Source organism: Mus caroli, chromosome 16 (assembly GCF_900094665.2).
Source record: "Mus caroli chromosome 16, CAROLI_EIJ_v1.1, whole genome shotgun sequence".
NCBI lineage: Eukaryota > Metazoa > Chordata > Mammalia > Rodentia > Muridae > Mus > Mus caroli.
Genome location: NC_034585.1, coordinates 83,682,702 through 83,701,656, shown reverse-complemented (window position 1 = coordinate 83,701,656; position 18,955 = coordinate 83,682,702). Strand labels below are relative to the sequence as shown.

The 18,955-nt window shown below is 36.2% G+C and overlaps 2 protein-coding genes and 1 pseudogene across 2 annotated transcripts; all 3 read right to left on the bottom strand.

Annotated features, from left to right (window-relative positions):
• Positions 1-2,735: 2,735 nt before the first annotated feature.
• Positions 2,736-2,900, bottom strand: LOC110311220 (keratin-associated protein 20-2-like). Its single transcript, XM_021184465.1, has one exon. It carries the CDS (start codon positions 2,898-2,900, stop codon positions 2,736-2,738), a length of 165 nt encoding a protein of 54 aa, XP_021040124.1.
• A 6,808-nt stretch (positions 2,901-9,708) lies between these two features.
• LOC110311205 (keratin-associated protein 20-2-like) lies at positions 9,709-9,858 on the bottom strand. Its single transcript, XM_021184449.1, has one exon. It carries the CDS (start codon positions 9,856-9,858, stop codon positions 9,709-9,711), a length of 150 nt encoding a protein of 49 aa, XP_021040108.1.
• A 3,846-nt stretch (positions 9,859-13,704) lies between these two features.
• On the bottom strand, positions 13,705-13,844 carry LOC115029564 (annotated as a pseudogene).
• Positions 13,845-18,955: the final 5,111 nt, after the last annotated feature.

The window sequence follows — 18,955 nt, the reverse complement described above, 5'->3', positions numbered from 1 at the left end:
AGCTGATGAAATTTAAGTGCATGTGTGGGCCATGTTCCAAAGCCTGGAAGAAGTGGAGCTTGGAGCTTTGGCAATGTATTTCTAGCTTTTGAGTCAAGGATACAAGAAGTTTTGGGATTTTTCTTCTCAGCTAAGGAAAGCTTTGAGGCCTGGCATGTATCAGAGGTATCACTTCAAGGAGCCATAGAAAGTGCTCCTTGTGGGAAGCTGTGAACATTTGTGTTGGATACTGCACAATGTTAGAAAAGCTAGAGTTGTGGGATTCTTACCAAGGAGAGCAGAAAACTGGGTATAGAAACAGCAAAAGAGAAGAAAGTGCATTTTGGTCAACAAACGTGAAAGGAGATGGATATATGAAGAGGCCACATGGAAAGCAGAGTTTAGAATTTGCAAACCTGACTTCCCTTGCTTGAGTATTTCCTCACTATACTTACTTTTCTCCCTTTTGGAATTGTAATGTGCATTCTGTGCCACTGTATGTTGGAAATATATGATTTACTTTTGTATTTTGCTTTTAAAGGGTTTACAGTTAAGAACTTGCCTTGGGTCTCAAAAAAGTCTTTGAACTTTAGACTTTTAAACAGTGTTGAGACTGTGATAGACTATGGGGACTTTTAAAGTTGGGCTAATTGTATTTTAGGACTAATAGGATTTTGCTATAAGCCTATGGGGCCAAGGGACTCGAATGTTATGGCTCTAATGATAATGGCCACATAGGTCATGGAGTTAATTATTTGGTCAGTAGGGTCTCACATTATTTGAAAGGAATAGTGGCTATGCCCTAGTTGGAGGAAGTGTATCACTAGGGATGGACTTTGAAGTTTCAGTAGCCCATGCAAAACCCAGAGTCTCCCTTCTCCTGCTGCTTGCAGATCCATATTTTGAAATCTCAGCTACTTCTCCATCACTCTGTCTGCCTGCATGCCATCATGGTTCCCCTTATGATAAAATAGGACTACACCTCTGAAACTGCACACAAGTCCCAAATAAATGCTTTCTTTGTTAAGAATTGCTATGGTCATGGTATGTTTTAGAACATTGTATAAGATGATTGGTAAAGGAAAAACTGAGATGAATATATTTAAAAACCGTTATAACTTTTACTGAATACAGAAAATTTATATTTAAAATAGTTTTAGAAAAAAATTAAAGAAAGGCAAATGCTTCAAGGCTTAGGTCATATATAGAATCAACATTTGAATTGTGTGTGTGCGTTTACATATATATGTGTATGTGTGTATATATGAGTGCGTTGTGTGTGTTTGCATAATATGTCATGAAACTAAAAGGCATCAGGAGAAGGCATGGTATAAATGGAACAGGTAAACAAGAAAATAATATCATGCATGAGACATAAGAACAGAGGAGGGGTAGGGGAAGGGGGTGTCGAGAGGGATGAAGGAGAATTAAAAAAAATGACCAAGGTCTATGTAATAATATCATGATACTCACAGCAGACTCCTTAAGACTATTTGAGTGTGCCAGGCCACTTTTAACCCTGGCAGATTAACTGGAATCAGATGTATGGCGAGACTAACAGAATCCCAGATACCTCAATATGTAAGGCGGAAGGCAAATGAGAAAGAAACCCCTAAATAAAAACTCTCCCACATGGACACACTATTGCATACAATCCTGTAAACATACACATACACATACACATACACATCAGTACATACAAAACGCATATGATGTCACGAATACATATTAAAAAAAGATATGGAGAAAAAAGAAACCTTTTCAGGAATTCTGCTAAGAAAGTTCTGAACACAAAAGGACTGCATAAAATGGAGTTCCAAACAAATGAAGAAAACAAGTATATCAGGAAGGCGATTAATACAGAAATGTGTGTGGGGATAAACACAGCTAAGAAAAGCCAAAAAAAAAAATATTAGTGGACACTAAAATGAACTGAGATTTATAGCAGGTATTTTTCAAAGGAATAGATGTAGGTGGAGAAATGGACACAATAACATCTCAGAGATGCAAATGAACATCAAAGTGAGATTGGTACCCACAACCATTTGATATTTAATATTATAGAGAAGAAAAATGAATGTTACAGGGAATATAGACAAAAGGGCACCCTTCCTCATTGTTAATGGGAATAAATTTAGTGTAGCTATGAAAAAATGAGCATGTGGCATATTTGCAAACACACAGGGAAGGGACAGATGATCTAGAAGTCATATTGGTTCTTATATAATTAGATGTAAATCACTGAATCTTAAAGAATAGTTACCCTACGAAGCCTATTGTTACAATCATCATGAGTCAAATTATAAATATAAGAAAATGATCATCTGTATTTGAACACTGGCAAGACTTACTTCTTTCTCACTCTAACTTCCTCTCCCCCATTACTCCCCTCCCATTTTCCTTCTCCATGTCTGTCTCCCCCCTCACACATTTACTTCTGTCACACACTCCCACAACTACCTCCACAATCAGATACAAAAGCACAGAACATACAGAGATTATTTTGTAAACTTTATTTAGTTATATGTACTACACAGGTGTTTGGTTTCTGTTTTTTCCTTGTTTCCTTCCTTCCTTTTTTTTTTTTAAATAAATGTTGAGTCAAACTTGATATCACTTACATAATATGATAAAGATAACATAAAACATGATGTTTTGTGCTGAAGTTAGAAAATTTGAAGACATTGTTGAGATCCTGGTGTAAAATCACTTGGAAGCCCTTCTGGTTAGAAAGGCTGGGTCTCTACATAAGGTCCTCAGTAGAACCCATAAGACCAGTATCTTCCACAGCACAGTGGGCGGCAACAGCCATAACCATAGCCACTATAGCCAGACCCATAGCCACAGCCATAGCCACAGCCACATCCTAGGCCACTATAGCCACAGCCCAGGCCTCCATAGTAGCTGCCATAGTAACACATGGTGTCAGGAGTACAGTGTTCAGAGGAAGACAAGCAGTAGGATTGTGGAGTCTGGATGGAACCACTTGCCAAGGGCCTTTTATATACCTGCATGATCAGTGGTAAAAAAAACCCACAGGCATTATGACATCACACAAGTCTCTACTGTGCTTCAGAAAACATCACGGTGCCACAGTTTACTGGCCAAACAACACTGCATAACTGAGATAATTGTGCACATATGTTAGGATCCCAAGGTCAGATCACGAGGCTTTACCATGAAAATCTGGATCTAGTTTCAAGACAATGCTTCATTCTATAGAAAGTTTATTTAATACTTATGAATGTCTACTGTGCCACAGTACAAATAATTGAAATCTATCTCCTCTTTATGTCTGTGTTTTGTAATGCTCTATAAAGAAAATATCTTTTTGTTTTCCTTGCTTTGCCTTATTACTGTAAAATAAATATATATTTCCAAAGCATCTGGTAAGAAATTATCTGGTCATTGGTTATGTTGTTGGTAAATTGATGACCCTTATTATACACATAAGCATATTTTGTCGTATGATTTACTAGGTATGTTAATTCTACTGATTTATGAGAATAATAGATTTATCCATATTGTGATATCTTCTTCAATTTTCATTTGTATGTCTGTTTTTGGTATTATTTTTCAGTTTTTATTACTGTGATTCTGTGGTATATTTTGAGATCACATTCTGTGGTAGATTTCTGCTTAGTGTTGTTTTGCTCTAGAGTCACCTTCTGCATTCATGTGATTATCAGGATTGTGCTGCCTAGTTCTGTTCAGAACAAAATCAGAATTTTTATGGAAATTGCATGAAATCTATACATTGATTTATCAAACATATTCATTTTTGTGTTAGTAATTCTACCAATCTACAACCAGGATGTGTCATTCTATATCCTAGTATTTTCATCAAATGATTTTCTTCAAAGAAACTGGATTTTATTGATCATTATGTTAAATAACATGAGGAAAAATGAAGAAGGTGGAGCAGTAGTAGCTAGCTAAGTTAGCTTTAGTATTTTATGCATGTTTAAAGATCAGTCTGTGTTGATGATGTCACCACTGTTAGGCTGACCTCATGCTAGATGATGCTTCAATTAGGAGAAAAGCTGGACAACACCAAATGGATTGAGGGGAATTAGACAACAAATACTAAGATAAAAGTTGGTTGAGAAGAGAGATGATGTCATAAGAGTCCTCGTTGCCATGGTAATACACTATGACCTAAAGCAAACTGAGGAGGAAAGGGTTTATTTGGCTTACATTTCACCATCACTGTTCATCACTGAAGGATGTCAGGACAAGAATTCAACCAGGGCAGGAACCTGGAGGCAGGAGCTGACACACACTATGGTTGACTATTCGTTACAGGCTTGCTCATCATATATTCCTCAACATAAGTTCTTATAGCATCTATGACCATGAGTTCAAGTCGGCACTACTCTGAAATGACCAGATAAACTCTTATCAATAATTAATCAATAAAATATCCTACAGGCTTGCCTACTTCCCTATTTTATGGAATAAGTTTCATAAGTGTGATAAAGTGATTCACTCCTATCATAGGACTTTAGGTGGTGTCAAAGTGATACAAACTCTCTATTGTCCTATATCAACTTGACAATCACAGGCCTCTTGAATCACAAACTCTCCTTGCATTTTTAATCCCCAGACCTTTGAAATATCACAAATAACCTTAAAATTCTCAATGATTTTACAGAGGCAGACACATTAAAAATTCACTACCTCTAATATATAAAACTTTTATTTATTTTTATTTTTTATATTATATAACTTTTAATTATATCATTTTATAATACAGTTATATCATTATGTCAATTGGTGTCTTCTCTTCGGTGAACTCTTTATCCCAGTCTTTTTTATTTTTAATTTTTTTCTTTTTTCTTTTTTTATTACATACTTTCTTCATTTACATTTCAAATGCTTTCCCAAAAATCTCCTATACCCTCCTCCCACCCTCCTCTCCAATCCACCCAATCCTGCTTCCTGGCCCTGACATTCTCCTGTACTGGGTCACAAACCCAGACACTATTGCCTATATCAGCAAGATTTTGCTGATAGGACCCTGATATAGTTGTCTCTTCTGATGATATGCCAGTGCCTGACATATATGGAAGTGGATGCTCACAGTAATCTATTGGATGAGACATGGGGCCCCCAATGATGGAGCTATAGAAAGTATCCAAAGAGCTAAAGGGGTCTGTAACCTTAAAGGAGGAACAACAATATGAAGTGACCAGTACACCCCAGAGCTTGTGTCTCTAATTGAATATGTAGTATTTTTAAAATCCAAAATCCTTTTGAAGAGTTTAAAATATGTCAACCATGGGTAACTATAAGAATTAAATTAAACTGAATACATTTTTACCTGAATTGGAATTAACCAGGGCACACACAAAAAAGCAAAATAATCTACCAATAGTGTAAATAATACACTGTCCAATGTACAGAATCCACCTTCAATCTTCTTAGCTTCTATAAACACCCAGGTCCCTTCTCGCCCACATTTCTCTGCAATACACACAGCTGCAGCTTGTCTTCTATGCCTTGGAAGGCTGCACTCCACTACTCTTGCTGCTCTTCTTGCTTGTCAGATGGTAATGAAATCCACCCATTTCCCTCCCCAAAACTTTTGTATCAAGAGTTGGGTATTATCTTCTAGGTATATGCCCAGCAGTGGTATTGCTGGATCTTTCAGTAGTACTATGTCCAATCTTCTGTTCTATGCCCCAGTATAGGGGAATGCCAGGCCCAGGAAGCAGGAGTGGGTGGGTTGGAGAGCAGGGCAAGGGGAGATGGGGTAGGAGATTTTCAGAGGGGAAGCTAGGAAAGAGGATAACATTTGAAATGTAAATAAAGAAAATATCTAATAAAAAAGAAAGGTCAGGGACAGGAAAGAGTAGTGGGTGGGTTGGGTATCAGGGCAGGGGGATGGGGTTTTTGGAGGGGAATCCAGGAAAGGGGATAACATTTGAAATGTAAATAAAGAAAACATCTAATAAAAAACTGTATATGCACTGCCCCTTAAAAAATTTAATAATAATATTAAGTCAAAAAAAGAGTTTGGTATTAATGTGACATCCTAAGCATGGTGCATGTTTACAGACTATAGACTTTGGATTAGCAAAACAGGTGAATGCTTTAAGAGTCCTTTAGTAGGCTGCCTTAGTAGGAGTGTGGAAGATAGTGGTGCTAAGAGCCATGTAGATTATGACTGCCTAATTCAAGAGATTTCAGAGGAGAAGAATATAATTAAATGATATAGAGACCATCCTTGAGATATATTGGCAAACAAATTGTCTGCTTTTCTGAAAACCTACCTGAGACTAAATTTAATATTTTTGGATTAATGGTGTTGGCTTTGAAGTGTCAATAGACCATCCAAACCCAGAGACTCCGTTCTCCTGCTAATTGCATTTTCAGAATTTGAATTCTGATCTACTTCTCCATCACTCTCTCTGCATGCCATCATGCTTCCCTTCATGATGAAATAGTGCATCCTCTGTGAAACTACACATAAATCCCTATTAAATGTTTTCTTTTTTAGGATACAGTCATGATACATCTTCACAGTATTAGAACATTGACTGAGATGTATGTATACTATGAGAAAGAATTGAGATGAATGTGGCCAAAAGTCATTGTAATTAATTTTCACTTAATACAGAATTTTTACATTTAAAACTTTTAAAATAGAAATATTTAAAAGTAAGACAAGTGCTTCAATGCTTAGGTCATATATAGAATCAACATTTGAATTGTGTGTATCTGTGTATGTTTGTGTATGTGTGTGTTTGTGTGTGTGTGCTATGTGTGTTTACATGAACCTAAAAGGTACCAGCAGAAGTTATAAATGAAATAGAGAATCATGAAAGTAATATTATGCATGAGAGATGAAGTTTGAAGAGGGGTTGTGGAAGGGAGAGTGGAGAGGGGTGATGGAGAATTAAATAAAATGACCAGTGTATATGAAAGAATATCATGACACCCAAAGCAGATGTCTTAAAGGCTAGTAGAGGGTGATAGTTCACCATTCAACCTGGCAGATTAAGTGGAATCAGATGGAAAGCCAGACTAACAAGAATTCCAGATACCAGCTTGCAAGCTTCTACCTCAATATGTAAGTTGGAGGGCAAATGTCAAAGATAGAAGCTCAAAAATTAAATCCTCCCACAAGGACACCCTAACACATATACACATACATATATACATGGACTCATGCACTACACACACATATGCACATGGACTTATGCAATACACACACACACACACACACACAAACACACATGATGTCAGAAATAAGACAAATGAGTAAATAAACAATGAAATAAAAATGTCTTCAGAGATCAAACTAAGAAAGTTCCTAACAACAAAACTATTGTATAAAAATATGTTCTACACAAATTAAGAAAATAACGATATCATGAAAGGGATTACTGCAAAAATATGGTTTGGGATTGTTGTACATGGCTAAGCTAACCAACTAAAAGAATATGAGTGGATACTAAAATAAGCTGTGATTTAGACCAGGTGTTTTTCACAGAAAGGGATACAGATGGACAAATGGACAGACTAATGTCCTACTGCACTAATATCTCTGAGATGCAATTCAAAAACAAGATATTTCAGTTCCAAACTGTTAGTTAATACTGGAGAGAAGAAAGATCAATAGAAGAGGGCACCCTTCTCAATTGTTGATGGAAATTTAACTTGATGTAGCTATGAGAAAAATAGCACATGTCATGTTTGCAAACACACAGGGACATGACAGATTATCTTGAATTCACACTGCTTCTTATGCAATGAGATGAAACCCACTGAATAGGTATGAATGAAATAGGTACACTACTAAATTATTGTCACATTGTCTATAATGGTCAAGTAATAAACACAACAAAATATCCATTTGTGATGGTTTGTATATTCTTGGACCAGGGAGTGGCACCATCTGGAGGTGTGGCCTTGATGGAATAGGTGTGACCTGGTTGGAATAGGTGTGTCACTGTGGGTGTGGGCTTAAAACTCTCACCCCAGTTGCTTGGAAGTCAGTNTGTCTTAAAGGCTAGTAGAGGGTGATAGTTCACCATTCAACCTGGCAGATTAAGTGGAATCAGATGGAAAGCCAGACTAACAAGAATTCCAGATACCAGCTTGCAAGCTTCTACCTCAATATGTAAGTTGGAGGGCAAATGTCAAAGATAGAAGCTCAAAAATTAAATCCTCCCACAAGGACACCCTAACACATATACACATACATATATACATGGACTCATGCACTACACACACATATGCACATGGACTTATGCAATACACACACACACACACACACACAAACACACATGATGTCAGAAATAAGACAAATGAGTAAATAAACAATGAAATAAAAATGTCTTCAGAGATCAAACTAAGAAAGTTCCTAACAACAAAACTATTGTATAAAAATATGTTCTACACAAATTAAGAAAATAACGATATCATGAAAGGGATTACTGCAAAAATATGGTTTGGGATTGTTGTACATGGCTAAGCTAACCAACTAAAAGAATATGAGTGGATACTAAAATAAGCTGTGATTTAGACCAGGTGTTTTTCACAGAAAGGGATACAGATGGACAAATGGACAGACTAATGTCCTACTGCACTAATATCTCTGAGATGCAATTCAAAAACAAGATATTTCAGTTCCAAACTGTTAGTTAATACTGGAGAGAAGAAAGATCAATAGAAGAGGGCACCCTTCTCAATTGTTGATGGAAATTTAACTTGATGTAGCTATGAGAAAAATAGCACATGTCATGTTTGCAAACACACAGGGACATGACAGATTATCTTGAATTCACACTGCTTCTTATGCAATGAGATGAAACCCACTGAATAGGTATGAATGAAATAGGTACACTACTAAATTATTGTCACATTGTCTATAATGGTCAAGTAATAAACACAACAAAATATCCATTTGTGATGGTTTGTATATTCTTGGACCAGGGAGTGGCACCATCTGGAGGTGTGGCCTTGATGGAATAGGTGTGACCTGGTTGGAATAGGTGTGTCCCTGTGGGTGTTGGCTTAAAACTCTCACCCCAGTTGCTTGGAAGTCAGTCTTCCACTAGCAGCCTTTGGATGAAGACATAGAACTCCCAGCTCTACCTGTGCCATGACAGCCTGGATGCTGCCATGCTCCCACCTTGATGATAATGGACTGAACCTCTGAACCTGTAAGCTAGCCCCAATTAAATGTTGTTTTTTATATTGTTTTTGCCTTGGTCATTGTGTCTGTTCCCAGCAGTAAAACCCTAACTAAGACACCATCCTTTTCTGAATGCTGAAAGGAAGTATTTCTTTCTCTCAAAGTCCCTGTCCTCCTCTTTCCACTCCCTGTTTCTTTTCCTGCCCATCTTCTTACATATCTTCCTCTCTTTTCTTTAACTCACATTTTCCTACAAATACCACCTCAAAAGTGACCAAGACAAAAGCACAGACTATGCAGAAAGTATTTTATAGAGCTTATTTATTTAGTTTTTGATGATACACATTTTTGAAACATAAGTTGAGAGTCATATTTAAAATCAATTTACAGCATATGATGAAGGTAATATAAAACATGATCATGGTCCAAATTCAGACGAGGAATTAGATGACCGTGCTAATTTTCAATTATATTTTAAATATTTTGTTCTAAAGTTAGAATTTTTGAAGACATGTTTGAGTTTCTGATGTGAAAACACTTGGAAGTGCTTCTGGTTAGAAAGGCTGGGNNTCTGCANAATNTCCTCAGTAGAAGCCATAAGACCAGTATCTTCCACAGCACAGTGGGCGGCAGCAGCCATAGCCATAGCCACCATAGCCACAGCCACAGCCATAGCCACAGCCATAGCCATAGCCATAGCCCAGGCCTCCATAATATCCTCCGTAGTAACACATGTTGTCAGGAGTGGAGTGTTCAGAGGAAGATCAAGCAATAGATTTCTGGAGTTGGTGTTTCAACATCTGCCACAGGCCTTTTATATACCTGGATGATTGGTGGCAAAAACCACAGGCATTATGACATCACACTAGTCTCTTATATGCTTCAAAAATATCAGTGTTCCACAGTGTACTAGCCAATCAAAACAGCATAACTGAGATAATTGTGCAAATATGTTAGAATCCCAAGGTCAGATCATGAGACTTAATATGAAAATTTGGATATATTTTCAAGACTATGGATCATTCCATATTTAGTTTATTTAATTCTCAGAAATTCTACTGTTCTATATTACAAGTCATTGAAATCCCTTTCTCCTCTTTATCTCTGTGTGTTTGTAGTGCTCCATACTAAAAACTTACTGTTTTCCTTGCTCTGATTTGTTATTGTAAAATAAGCATGTATTTTCTAAGTATTTCTGATAAAAATGATCTGGTCATTGGTTATGTTATTGGTAAGTTGATGACTGAATTTCTACATAAGCATATTTTGTCATGTATTTTACTATATCATGTTAATTCTACTGAGCATCATAGATCTTTTCATCTCATGATATGTTCTTCAATTTCTCATTTGTATGCTTGTTTTTGCTATTATTTTTCAGTTTTTATTACTTTGATTCTGTGGTATATTTTGAGATCAGAATCTGTGGCAGATCTAGCATCTCCCTTTCTGCTTAGTGTTGTTTTTGCTCGTAGAGTCACCATCTGCATTCATGTGATCACTAGCATTGTGCTGTCTCCTTCAGAATAAAATTGGAATTTTTATGGAAATTGCATGACATCTATACCTTGGTTTTTCAAACATATGCATTTTCGTGTTAGTAATTCTACCAATCTATAAATAGGTTGTGTCATTCATATTCTAGTGTTTTCTTGAAATTATTTTCTTCACAAAGAATTACTTCTCCATGGGAGTCACTTTTTTTAACTGTGCTAAAGTAGTTCAGTCTTATCATAGGACTTTAGTCAATTTGTGTCTAATTGATACCAACTCTGTAGTGTTGTTGACCCATGTGCACCTGACTAACAAGCCCATGCCTATTAAGCATAAACTCTCCTTAGATATTTTTCTCCCAAAACTCAAAATTTCTACTAAAACTTAAAATTCTCAGTATCCTTTTTCAGATTCAAAAACATTAAAATTTCACCATCTCTAATATATGCATTTTAAAAAATCCAGAATCTCTTTTAAAAGTTTAAAATATATCATCTGTGGGCTACTGTAAAACTTAAATTAAACTAAATATACTCTTACTTGAATTGGGAAGAAACAGGGCATTGTCACAATCGGATAAAAGCAAAATAATCTTCCAATAATGTAAATAACACTTTGTACAATGCCTACTATCCTCTTTCAGTCTTCCTGCCTCCTCTCATCATCTGGATCACTTCTCTCACTCTTCCCTCTGCAGCACATGCAGCTTGTGGTCTACACATGGGCAGTGCCCGCTGTCCTGCTCCTGCTGCTCTTCTTGGTTGTCCAATGGTAATGGAATCCACTCCTTCCTCCTCCACCCTATTTGGTATTGATAGTGGAGTAATAATGTGTCAGGCCTAACCATGGTATTGGTTAGCAGAATATAAATTTGGATTAGCAAAACAGGCGAATGCTTTAAGAGTCACTTATTAGGCTGCCTTAGTAGGAGTGTGGAAGATAGTGGTGCTAAGAGCAATGTGGATGATGACTGCCTAGTTCCAGAGATTTCAGAGGAGAAGAATATAGTTAAATGGCATGGAGAACATTCTGGTGGTATTTTGGCAAACCATGTGACTGCTTTCTGCCTCTACTTGAGGTTTAACTTAAGACTTTTGGGTTAATGATGTTGGCTTGGAAGTTTCAACAGACCATGCAAAACCCAGAGACTCCCTTCTCCTGCTTCCTGCAGTTTCAGATTTAAAACTCTCAGCGACTTCTCCATCATTATGTCTGCCTGCATGCCATCATGATTCCCCTCATGATGAAGTAGGACTGCACCTCTGAGACTACACACAATTCTCAATCAAATGTTTTCTTTTTAGGGTGTGGTCATGTTATTTATTCACAGCAATAGAACATTGGCTAAGATGAATGATAAAGGGAAGAGCTGATATGAATGTGTCCAAAATTCATTGTAAATATTTTTTTTACTTAATGCATTTTTTTGCATTTAAAGCAATTTTATAGAAATATTTTAAAAAACAAATGCTTCAAGGCTTAGTTCATATGTAGAATCAACATTTCAATTGTGTGTGTGTGTGTGTGTGTGTGTGGTATATGTGTTTGTACAATATCTCATGAAAATAAAGGGCACCAGGAGAAGTTATAAATCGTATAGATAAACATAAAAGTAATACTATGCATGAGAAATTAAAGTAGAGGAGGGGTTGGGGAAGTTATTGTGGAGAGGGATGAAAACGAATTAAATAAAATAGCCAATGTCTATGAAGTAATATCATGACACCCAAAGCAGACATCTTAAAGAATAGTTGAGTATATCATCCCACCATTAAATCTGGCAGACTAAATGGAATCAGATGGAAAGCCAGACTAAAAAGAATTCCAGATACCAGCTTGCATGCTTCTACCTCATTATGTAAGGTGGAGAGCAAATGAGAAATGTAGAAGCCCCGAAATGAAACCTCTCCCACAGGGACACACTGCACATGATCATGCACACATGTATGTACGAATGAACACATGGAACAAACACACACACAAACACACACAAGAGATGTCAGAAATATAAACAAATGAATAAAAACATTAAAATAGAAAAAGTTTTAGAGATCCAGATAACAAAGTTCTGAACACCAAAAAACACAGTGTAAAAAAATGCGTCACAGAAATGAAAATGAGTATATCAGGAAGGTGATTTATGCAGAAATATGAGTGGGGAGTGATATAAATAACTAAGCTATCCAGCCAAAAGAATATAAACGGATGCTAAAATAAGCAAAGATTTAGAACAGGTGTTTTTTCAAAGGAATAGATACAGATGGACAACTGGACACATTAGTGATTTAATTCTCTAATATATGACAGATTCAAATAAAAAACAAGATGACATTTCAGTCTACAACTGTTAGATAATTAATATTGGAGAGAAAAAGATCAATAGAAGAGGGCACCCTTCACAATTGTTGATTGAAATGTAAATTAGTGTAGCGATGAGAAAAGTATCATGTAGCATGTTTCCAAACACACAAAGAAGTGACATGATCTAGAAGTTACACTGCTTCTTATACAATGAGATGAAAATCAATGAATCTTAAATATGTACCCTACCAAGGCTATTTTTACAATCTTTATAATAATGATATTATAAATACAAGAAAATGAGCATCTGTATTTGAACACTTGCAATAAAATTGTTTCCTTCTCTCTCTAACTTCCTCTCCCCTTCCATAATTTCCTCCCCTTTACTTCTCCATGTCTGTCTCCTCAAATATCTTCCTCATTTTCACTCCCCTCACACATTCCCATAACTACCTCGACACATGACCAATCAGGTACAAAAGCACAGAACATACAAAAATTAATTTGTAAAGTTTATTTATCTAATTGTTTGATGATACACAATATCATTTTAAAACATTTGTCAAGAGTTAAATTTATAAATATTGTACATAGTATGATGAAGATAACATAAAACATCATCATAGTCTAAATTCAGGTGAGGAATTAGATGGCCATATTTAATTTCAATTATATTTTATATATTTTTTCCTAAAGTTAGAATTTTGAAGATATGTTTGAGTTTCTGGTATGAAAACACTCAGAAACGCTTCTGGTTAGAAAGGCTGGGTGTCTGCATAATGTCCTCAGTAGAAGCCACAGGACCAGTATCTTCTACAGCACAGTGGGCAGCAGCAGCCATAACCATAGCCACCATAGCCACAGCCATAACCATAGCCATAGCCATATGGCCCAGGCCTCTATAGTAGCTGCCATAGTAACACATGGTATCAGGAGTGGAATGTTCAGAGGGAGATTAAGCAGTAGGTTTCTGGAGTCTGAATGCAACCACCTACCAAGGACCTTTCTTACAACTGGATGTTTGTTAACAAAACCCACAGGCATTATGACATCATACAAGTCTCTACTGTGCTTCAGAAAACATCAGGGTGCCACAGTTTACTGGCCAAACAACACTGCATAACTGAGATAATTGTGCTCATATATTAGGATCCCAAGGTCAGATCATGTGACTTTACCATGACAATAGGGATCTAGTTTCAAGACAATGCCTCATTCTATAGTGAGTTTATTTAATACTCATGAATCTCTACTGTGCCACAGTACAAATCATCGAAATCTCTCTCCTCTTTCTGTCTGTGTGTTTTGTAGTGCTCCATACTGAAAATATATTTTTGTTTTCCTTGGTTTGCTTTAATATTGTAAAATAAATATGTATTTCAAAGAATCTGATAAGAAATGTTCTGGTCAGTGGGTGGTAGTGGCACATGCCTTTAATCCCAGCACTTGGGAGGCAGAGGCAGGCAGATTTCTGGGTTTGAGGCCAGCCTGGTCTACAGAATGAGTTCCAGGACAGCCAGGGCTATACATTTGTTATGTTGTTGGTAAATTGATGACCCTTATAATATATATATATATATAATATATATATGCATATTTTGTCATATAATTTTATCATGGTATGTTAATTCTACTGATTTATGAGAATAGTAGATATTTCCATCTTATGATATGTTCTTCAATTTTTCATTTGTATGTCTGTTTTTGCTATTATTTTTCAGTTTTTACTACTTTGATTCTGTAGCATATTTTCAGATCAGATTTTGTGGTAGACCTAGCATCTCCCTTTCTGCTTAGTGCTGTTTTTGCTCTTAGAGTCACCTTCTGCATTCATATGATCATCAGGAGTGTGTTGTCTACTTCAGAATAAAATTGGAATTTTAATGGAAATTCCATGAAATCTATACATTGGTTTATCAAACATACTCAATTTCCTGTTCGTAATTCTACCAATCTATAAAGAGGATGTGTCATTCCATATCCTAGTATTTTTCTTCAAATGATTTTCTTCAAAGAAACAGGATGTTACTGATCATTATGTTAAATAGCATGAGGCAAACTGAAGAAGGTGGAGCAATAGTAGCTAAGCTAAGGTAGCTTTAGTGTTTTATGCATGTTTAAAGATCAGGCTGTGTTAATGATGTCACCTCTGTTAGGCTGACCTCATACTAGGTCATGCTTCAATTACCAGAAAAGCTGGACAGCACCAATTGGATTGAGGGGAATTAGACAACAAATAGTAAGATACAAGTTGGTTGGTTAGAGCGATGGTGTCGTAAGAGTCCTCCTTGCCATGGTAAAATGCCATGACCAAAAGCAAGCTGAGGAGGAAAGGGTTTATTTGGCTTATACTTGACCATCACTGTTCATCACTGAAGGATGTCAGGACAAGAATTCAAACAGAGCAGGAACCTGGAGGCAGAAGCTGATACAGGCTATGGTTGAGTATTCCTTACAAGCTTGCTCATCATGTATTCCTCAAAATGAGCTCTTATAGCATCCATGACCACAAGTTCAAGTTGGCACTACTCTGAAAGGGCCAGGTACTCTCTTATCAATCAATCAATAAAATGCCCTACAGGCTTGCCTACTTCCCCATTTTATGGAGTAAGTTTCATAAGTGTGATAAAGTGATTCACTCCTATCATAGAACTTTAGGTTGTGTCAAAGTGATACAAACTCTCCATTGTCCATATCAACCTGACAAACACATGCCTCTTGAACCAGAAACCCTCCTTGCATTTTTAATCCCCAGACCTCATTAAAAAAACACAAATAACCTTAAAATTCTCAATGTTTTTACAGAGGCAGACATGTTAAAGTTTACTACCACTAATATATAAAACATTTTTATTTATTTTTATATTTTATATTATATAACTTTTAATTATATCATTTTATAATCCAGTTACATCATTGGGTCAATTGGTGTCTTCTTTGCGGAAAACTCTCCCACTCTTTTTTTTTTTTCATTTTTAATGTTTTTCTTTTCTTCTTTTTTTTTATTAGATATTTTTTTCATTTACATTTCAAATGCTATCCCGATAATCTCCTATACCTTCCTCCCACCCTTATCCCCAATCCACCCAATCCTCCTTCCTGGCCCTGGCATTCCCCTGTACTAGGTCACAAACCCAGGCACTATTTCCTATGTCAGCAAGATTTGTGTGAAAGAACCCAGATATAGTTGTCTCTTGTGATGATATGCCAGGGCCTGGCAATTACAGAAGTGGATGCTCACAGTCATCTATTGGATGAGACAGGGGACGCCCAATGAAGGAGCTAGAGAAAGTACACAAAGAGCTAAAGGTGTCTGCAACCTTATAGGAGGAACAACAATATGAAGTAACCAGTGCACCCCAGAGCTTGTGTCTTCCATTGTATATGTAATATTTTTAAAATATAGAATCCTTTTATGAGTTTAAAATATGTCAACCATGGGTAACTATAAGAATTAAATTAAACTGAATACATTTTTGCTTGAATTGGGATGAACCAGGGCACACAAAAAAGCAAAATAATCTACCAATAGTGTAAATGACACACTGTCAAATGTACTGAATCCACCTTCAATCTCCTTAGCTTCTATAAACACCTGGGTCCCTTCTCTCCCACTTCTCCCTGCAGTACATCCAGCTGCAGCTTGTCTTCTGTGCATGGGCAGGCTGCACTGCACTACTCCTGCTGCTCTTCTTGCTTGTCTGATGGTAATGGAATCCACCCATTTCCCTCCCCAAAAATTTTGTATCAAGAGTTGGGTATTAATGTGACATCCTAAGCATGGTGTATGTTTACAGACTATAGACTTTGGATTAGCAAAACAGGTGAATAATTAAAGAGTCCCTTATTAGGCTGCCTTAGTAGGAGTGTGGAAGATAGTGGTGCCAAGAGCAATGTGGGTGATGACTGTCTAGTTGAAGAGATATCAGAGGAGAAGAATATAATTAAATGATATAGAGATCATTCTTGTGATATATTGGCAAACAAATTGTCTGCTTTTCTGAAAACCTACCTGAGACTAAATTTAATATTTTTGGATTAATGGTGTTGGCTTTGAAGTGTCAATAGACCATTGAAATCCAGAGACTCCCTTCTGCTAATTGCATTTTCAGAATTTGAATTCTGATCTACTTCTCCATCACTCTCTCTGCATGCCATCATGCTTCCCTTCATGATGAAATAGTGCATCCTCTGTGAAACTACACATAAATCCCTATTAAATGTTTTCTTTTTTAGGATACAGTCATGATACATCTTCACAGTATTAGAACATTGACTGAGATGTATGTATACTATGAGAAAGAATTGAGATGAATGTGGCCAAAAGTCATTGTAATTAATTTTCACTTAATACAGAATTTTTACATTTAAAACTTTTAAAATAGAAATATTTAAAAGTAAGACAAGTGCTTCAATGCTTAGGTCATATATAGAATCAACATTTGAATTGTGTGTATCTGTGTATGTTTGTGTATGTGTGTGTTTGTGTGTGTGTGCTATGTGTGTTTACATGAACCTAAAAGGTACCAGCAGAAGTTATAAATGAAATAGAGAATCATGAAAGTAATATTATGCATGAGAGATGAAGTTTGAAGAGGGGTTGTGGAAGGGAGAGTGGAGAGGGGTGATGGAGAATTAAATAAAATGACCAGTGTATATGAAAGAATATCATGACACCCAAAGCAGATGTCTTAAAGGCTAGTAGAGGGTGATAGTTCACCATTCAACCTGGCAGATTAAGTGGAATCAGATGGAAAGCCAGACTAACAAGAATTCCAGATANTGTCTTAAAGGCTAGTAGAGGGTGATAGTTCACCATTCAACCTGGCAGATTAAGTGGAATCAGATGGAAAGCCAGACTAACAAGAATTCCAGATATATTGGAATCTTGGAGAGCAAATGTCAAAGATAGAAGCTCAAAAATTAAATCCTCCCACAAGGACACCCTAACACATGATCCTATACACACACATATATATACATGGACTCATGCAATACACACAAACACACACACACACACACACAATGTCATAAATAAAACAAAAGAGTAAAAAACCAATGAAATAAAAATGTCTTCAGAGATCAAGCTAAGAAAGTTCCTAACAACAAAACTATTGTATAAAAATATGTTTTATACAAATCAAGAAAGTGACAATATCATGAAAGGGATTAATGCAAAAATATGGTTTGGGAGTGTTTTACATGGCTAAGCTAACCAACTAAAAGAATATGAGTGGATACTAAAATAATCTGTGATTTAGAGCAGGTGTTTTTCACAGAAAGGGATACAGATGGACAAATGGACAGAGTAATGTCCTACTTCACTAATATCTCTGAGATGCAATTCAAAAACAAGATGATATTTCAGCCCAAAACTGTTAGATAGTTAATACTGGAGAGAAGAAAGATCAATAGAATAGGGCACCCTTTTGAATTGTTGATGGAAATTTAACTTGATGTAACTATGAGAAAAATAGCATGTGTCATGTTTGCAAACATACAAGGACGTGACAGATTATCTTGAATTCACACTGCTTCTTATACAGTGGAACGAAACCCACTGAATAGGTATGAATGAAATAGATGCACTACTGAGTTTATTGTCATATTGTCTATAATGGTTGTTATAAATACAACAAAATATCCATCCTTGTCTGAATGCTGAAAAGAAGTACGACTTTCTCTCAAAGTCCTCGTCCTCCTCTTTCCACTCCCTGTTTTTTCCTGCCCATCTTCTTACATATATTCCTCTCTTTTCCTCCACTCACACTTTCCCACAAATACCACCTCAAAAGTAACCAAGACAAAAGAACAGAATATACAGAAAGTATTTTATAGAGTTTATTTATTTAGTTCTTTGATGATACACATTTTTGAAACATAAGTTGAGAGTCATATTTAAAATCACTTTACAGAGTATGATGGAGACAACATAACGCAAGATCATGGTCCAAATTCAGACGAGGAATTAGATGACCGTGCTAATTTTCAATTATATTTTAAATATTTTGTTCTAAAGTTAGAATTTTTGAAGAC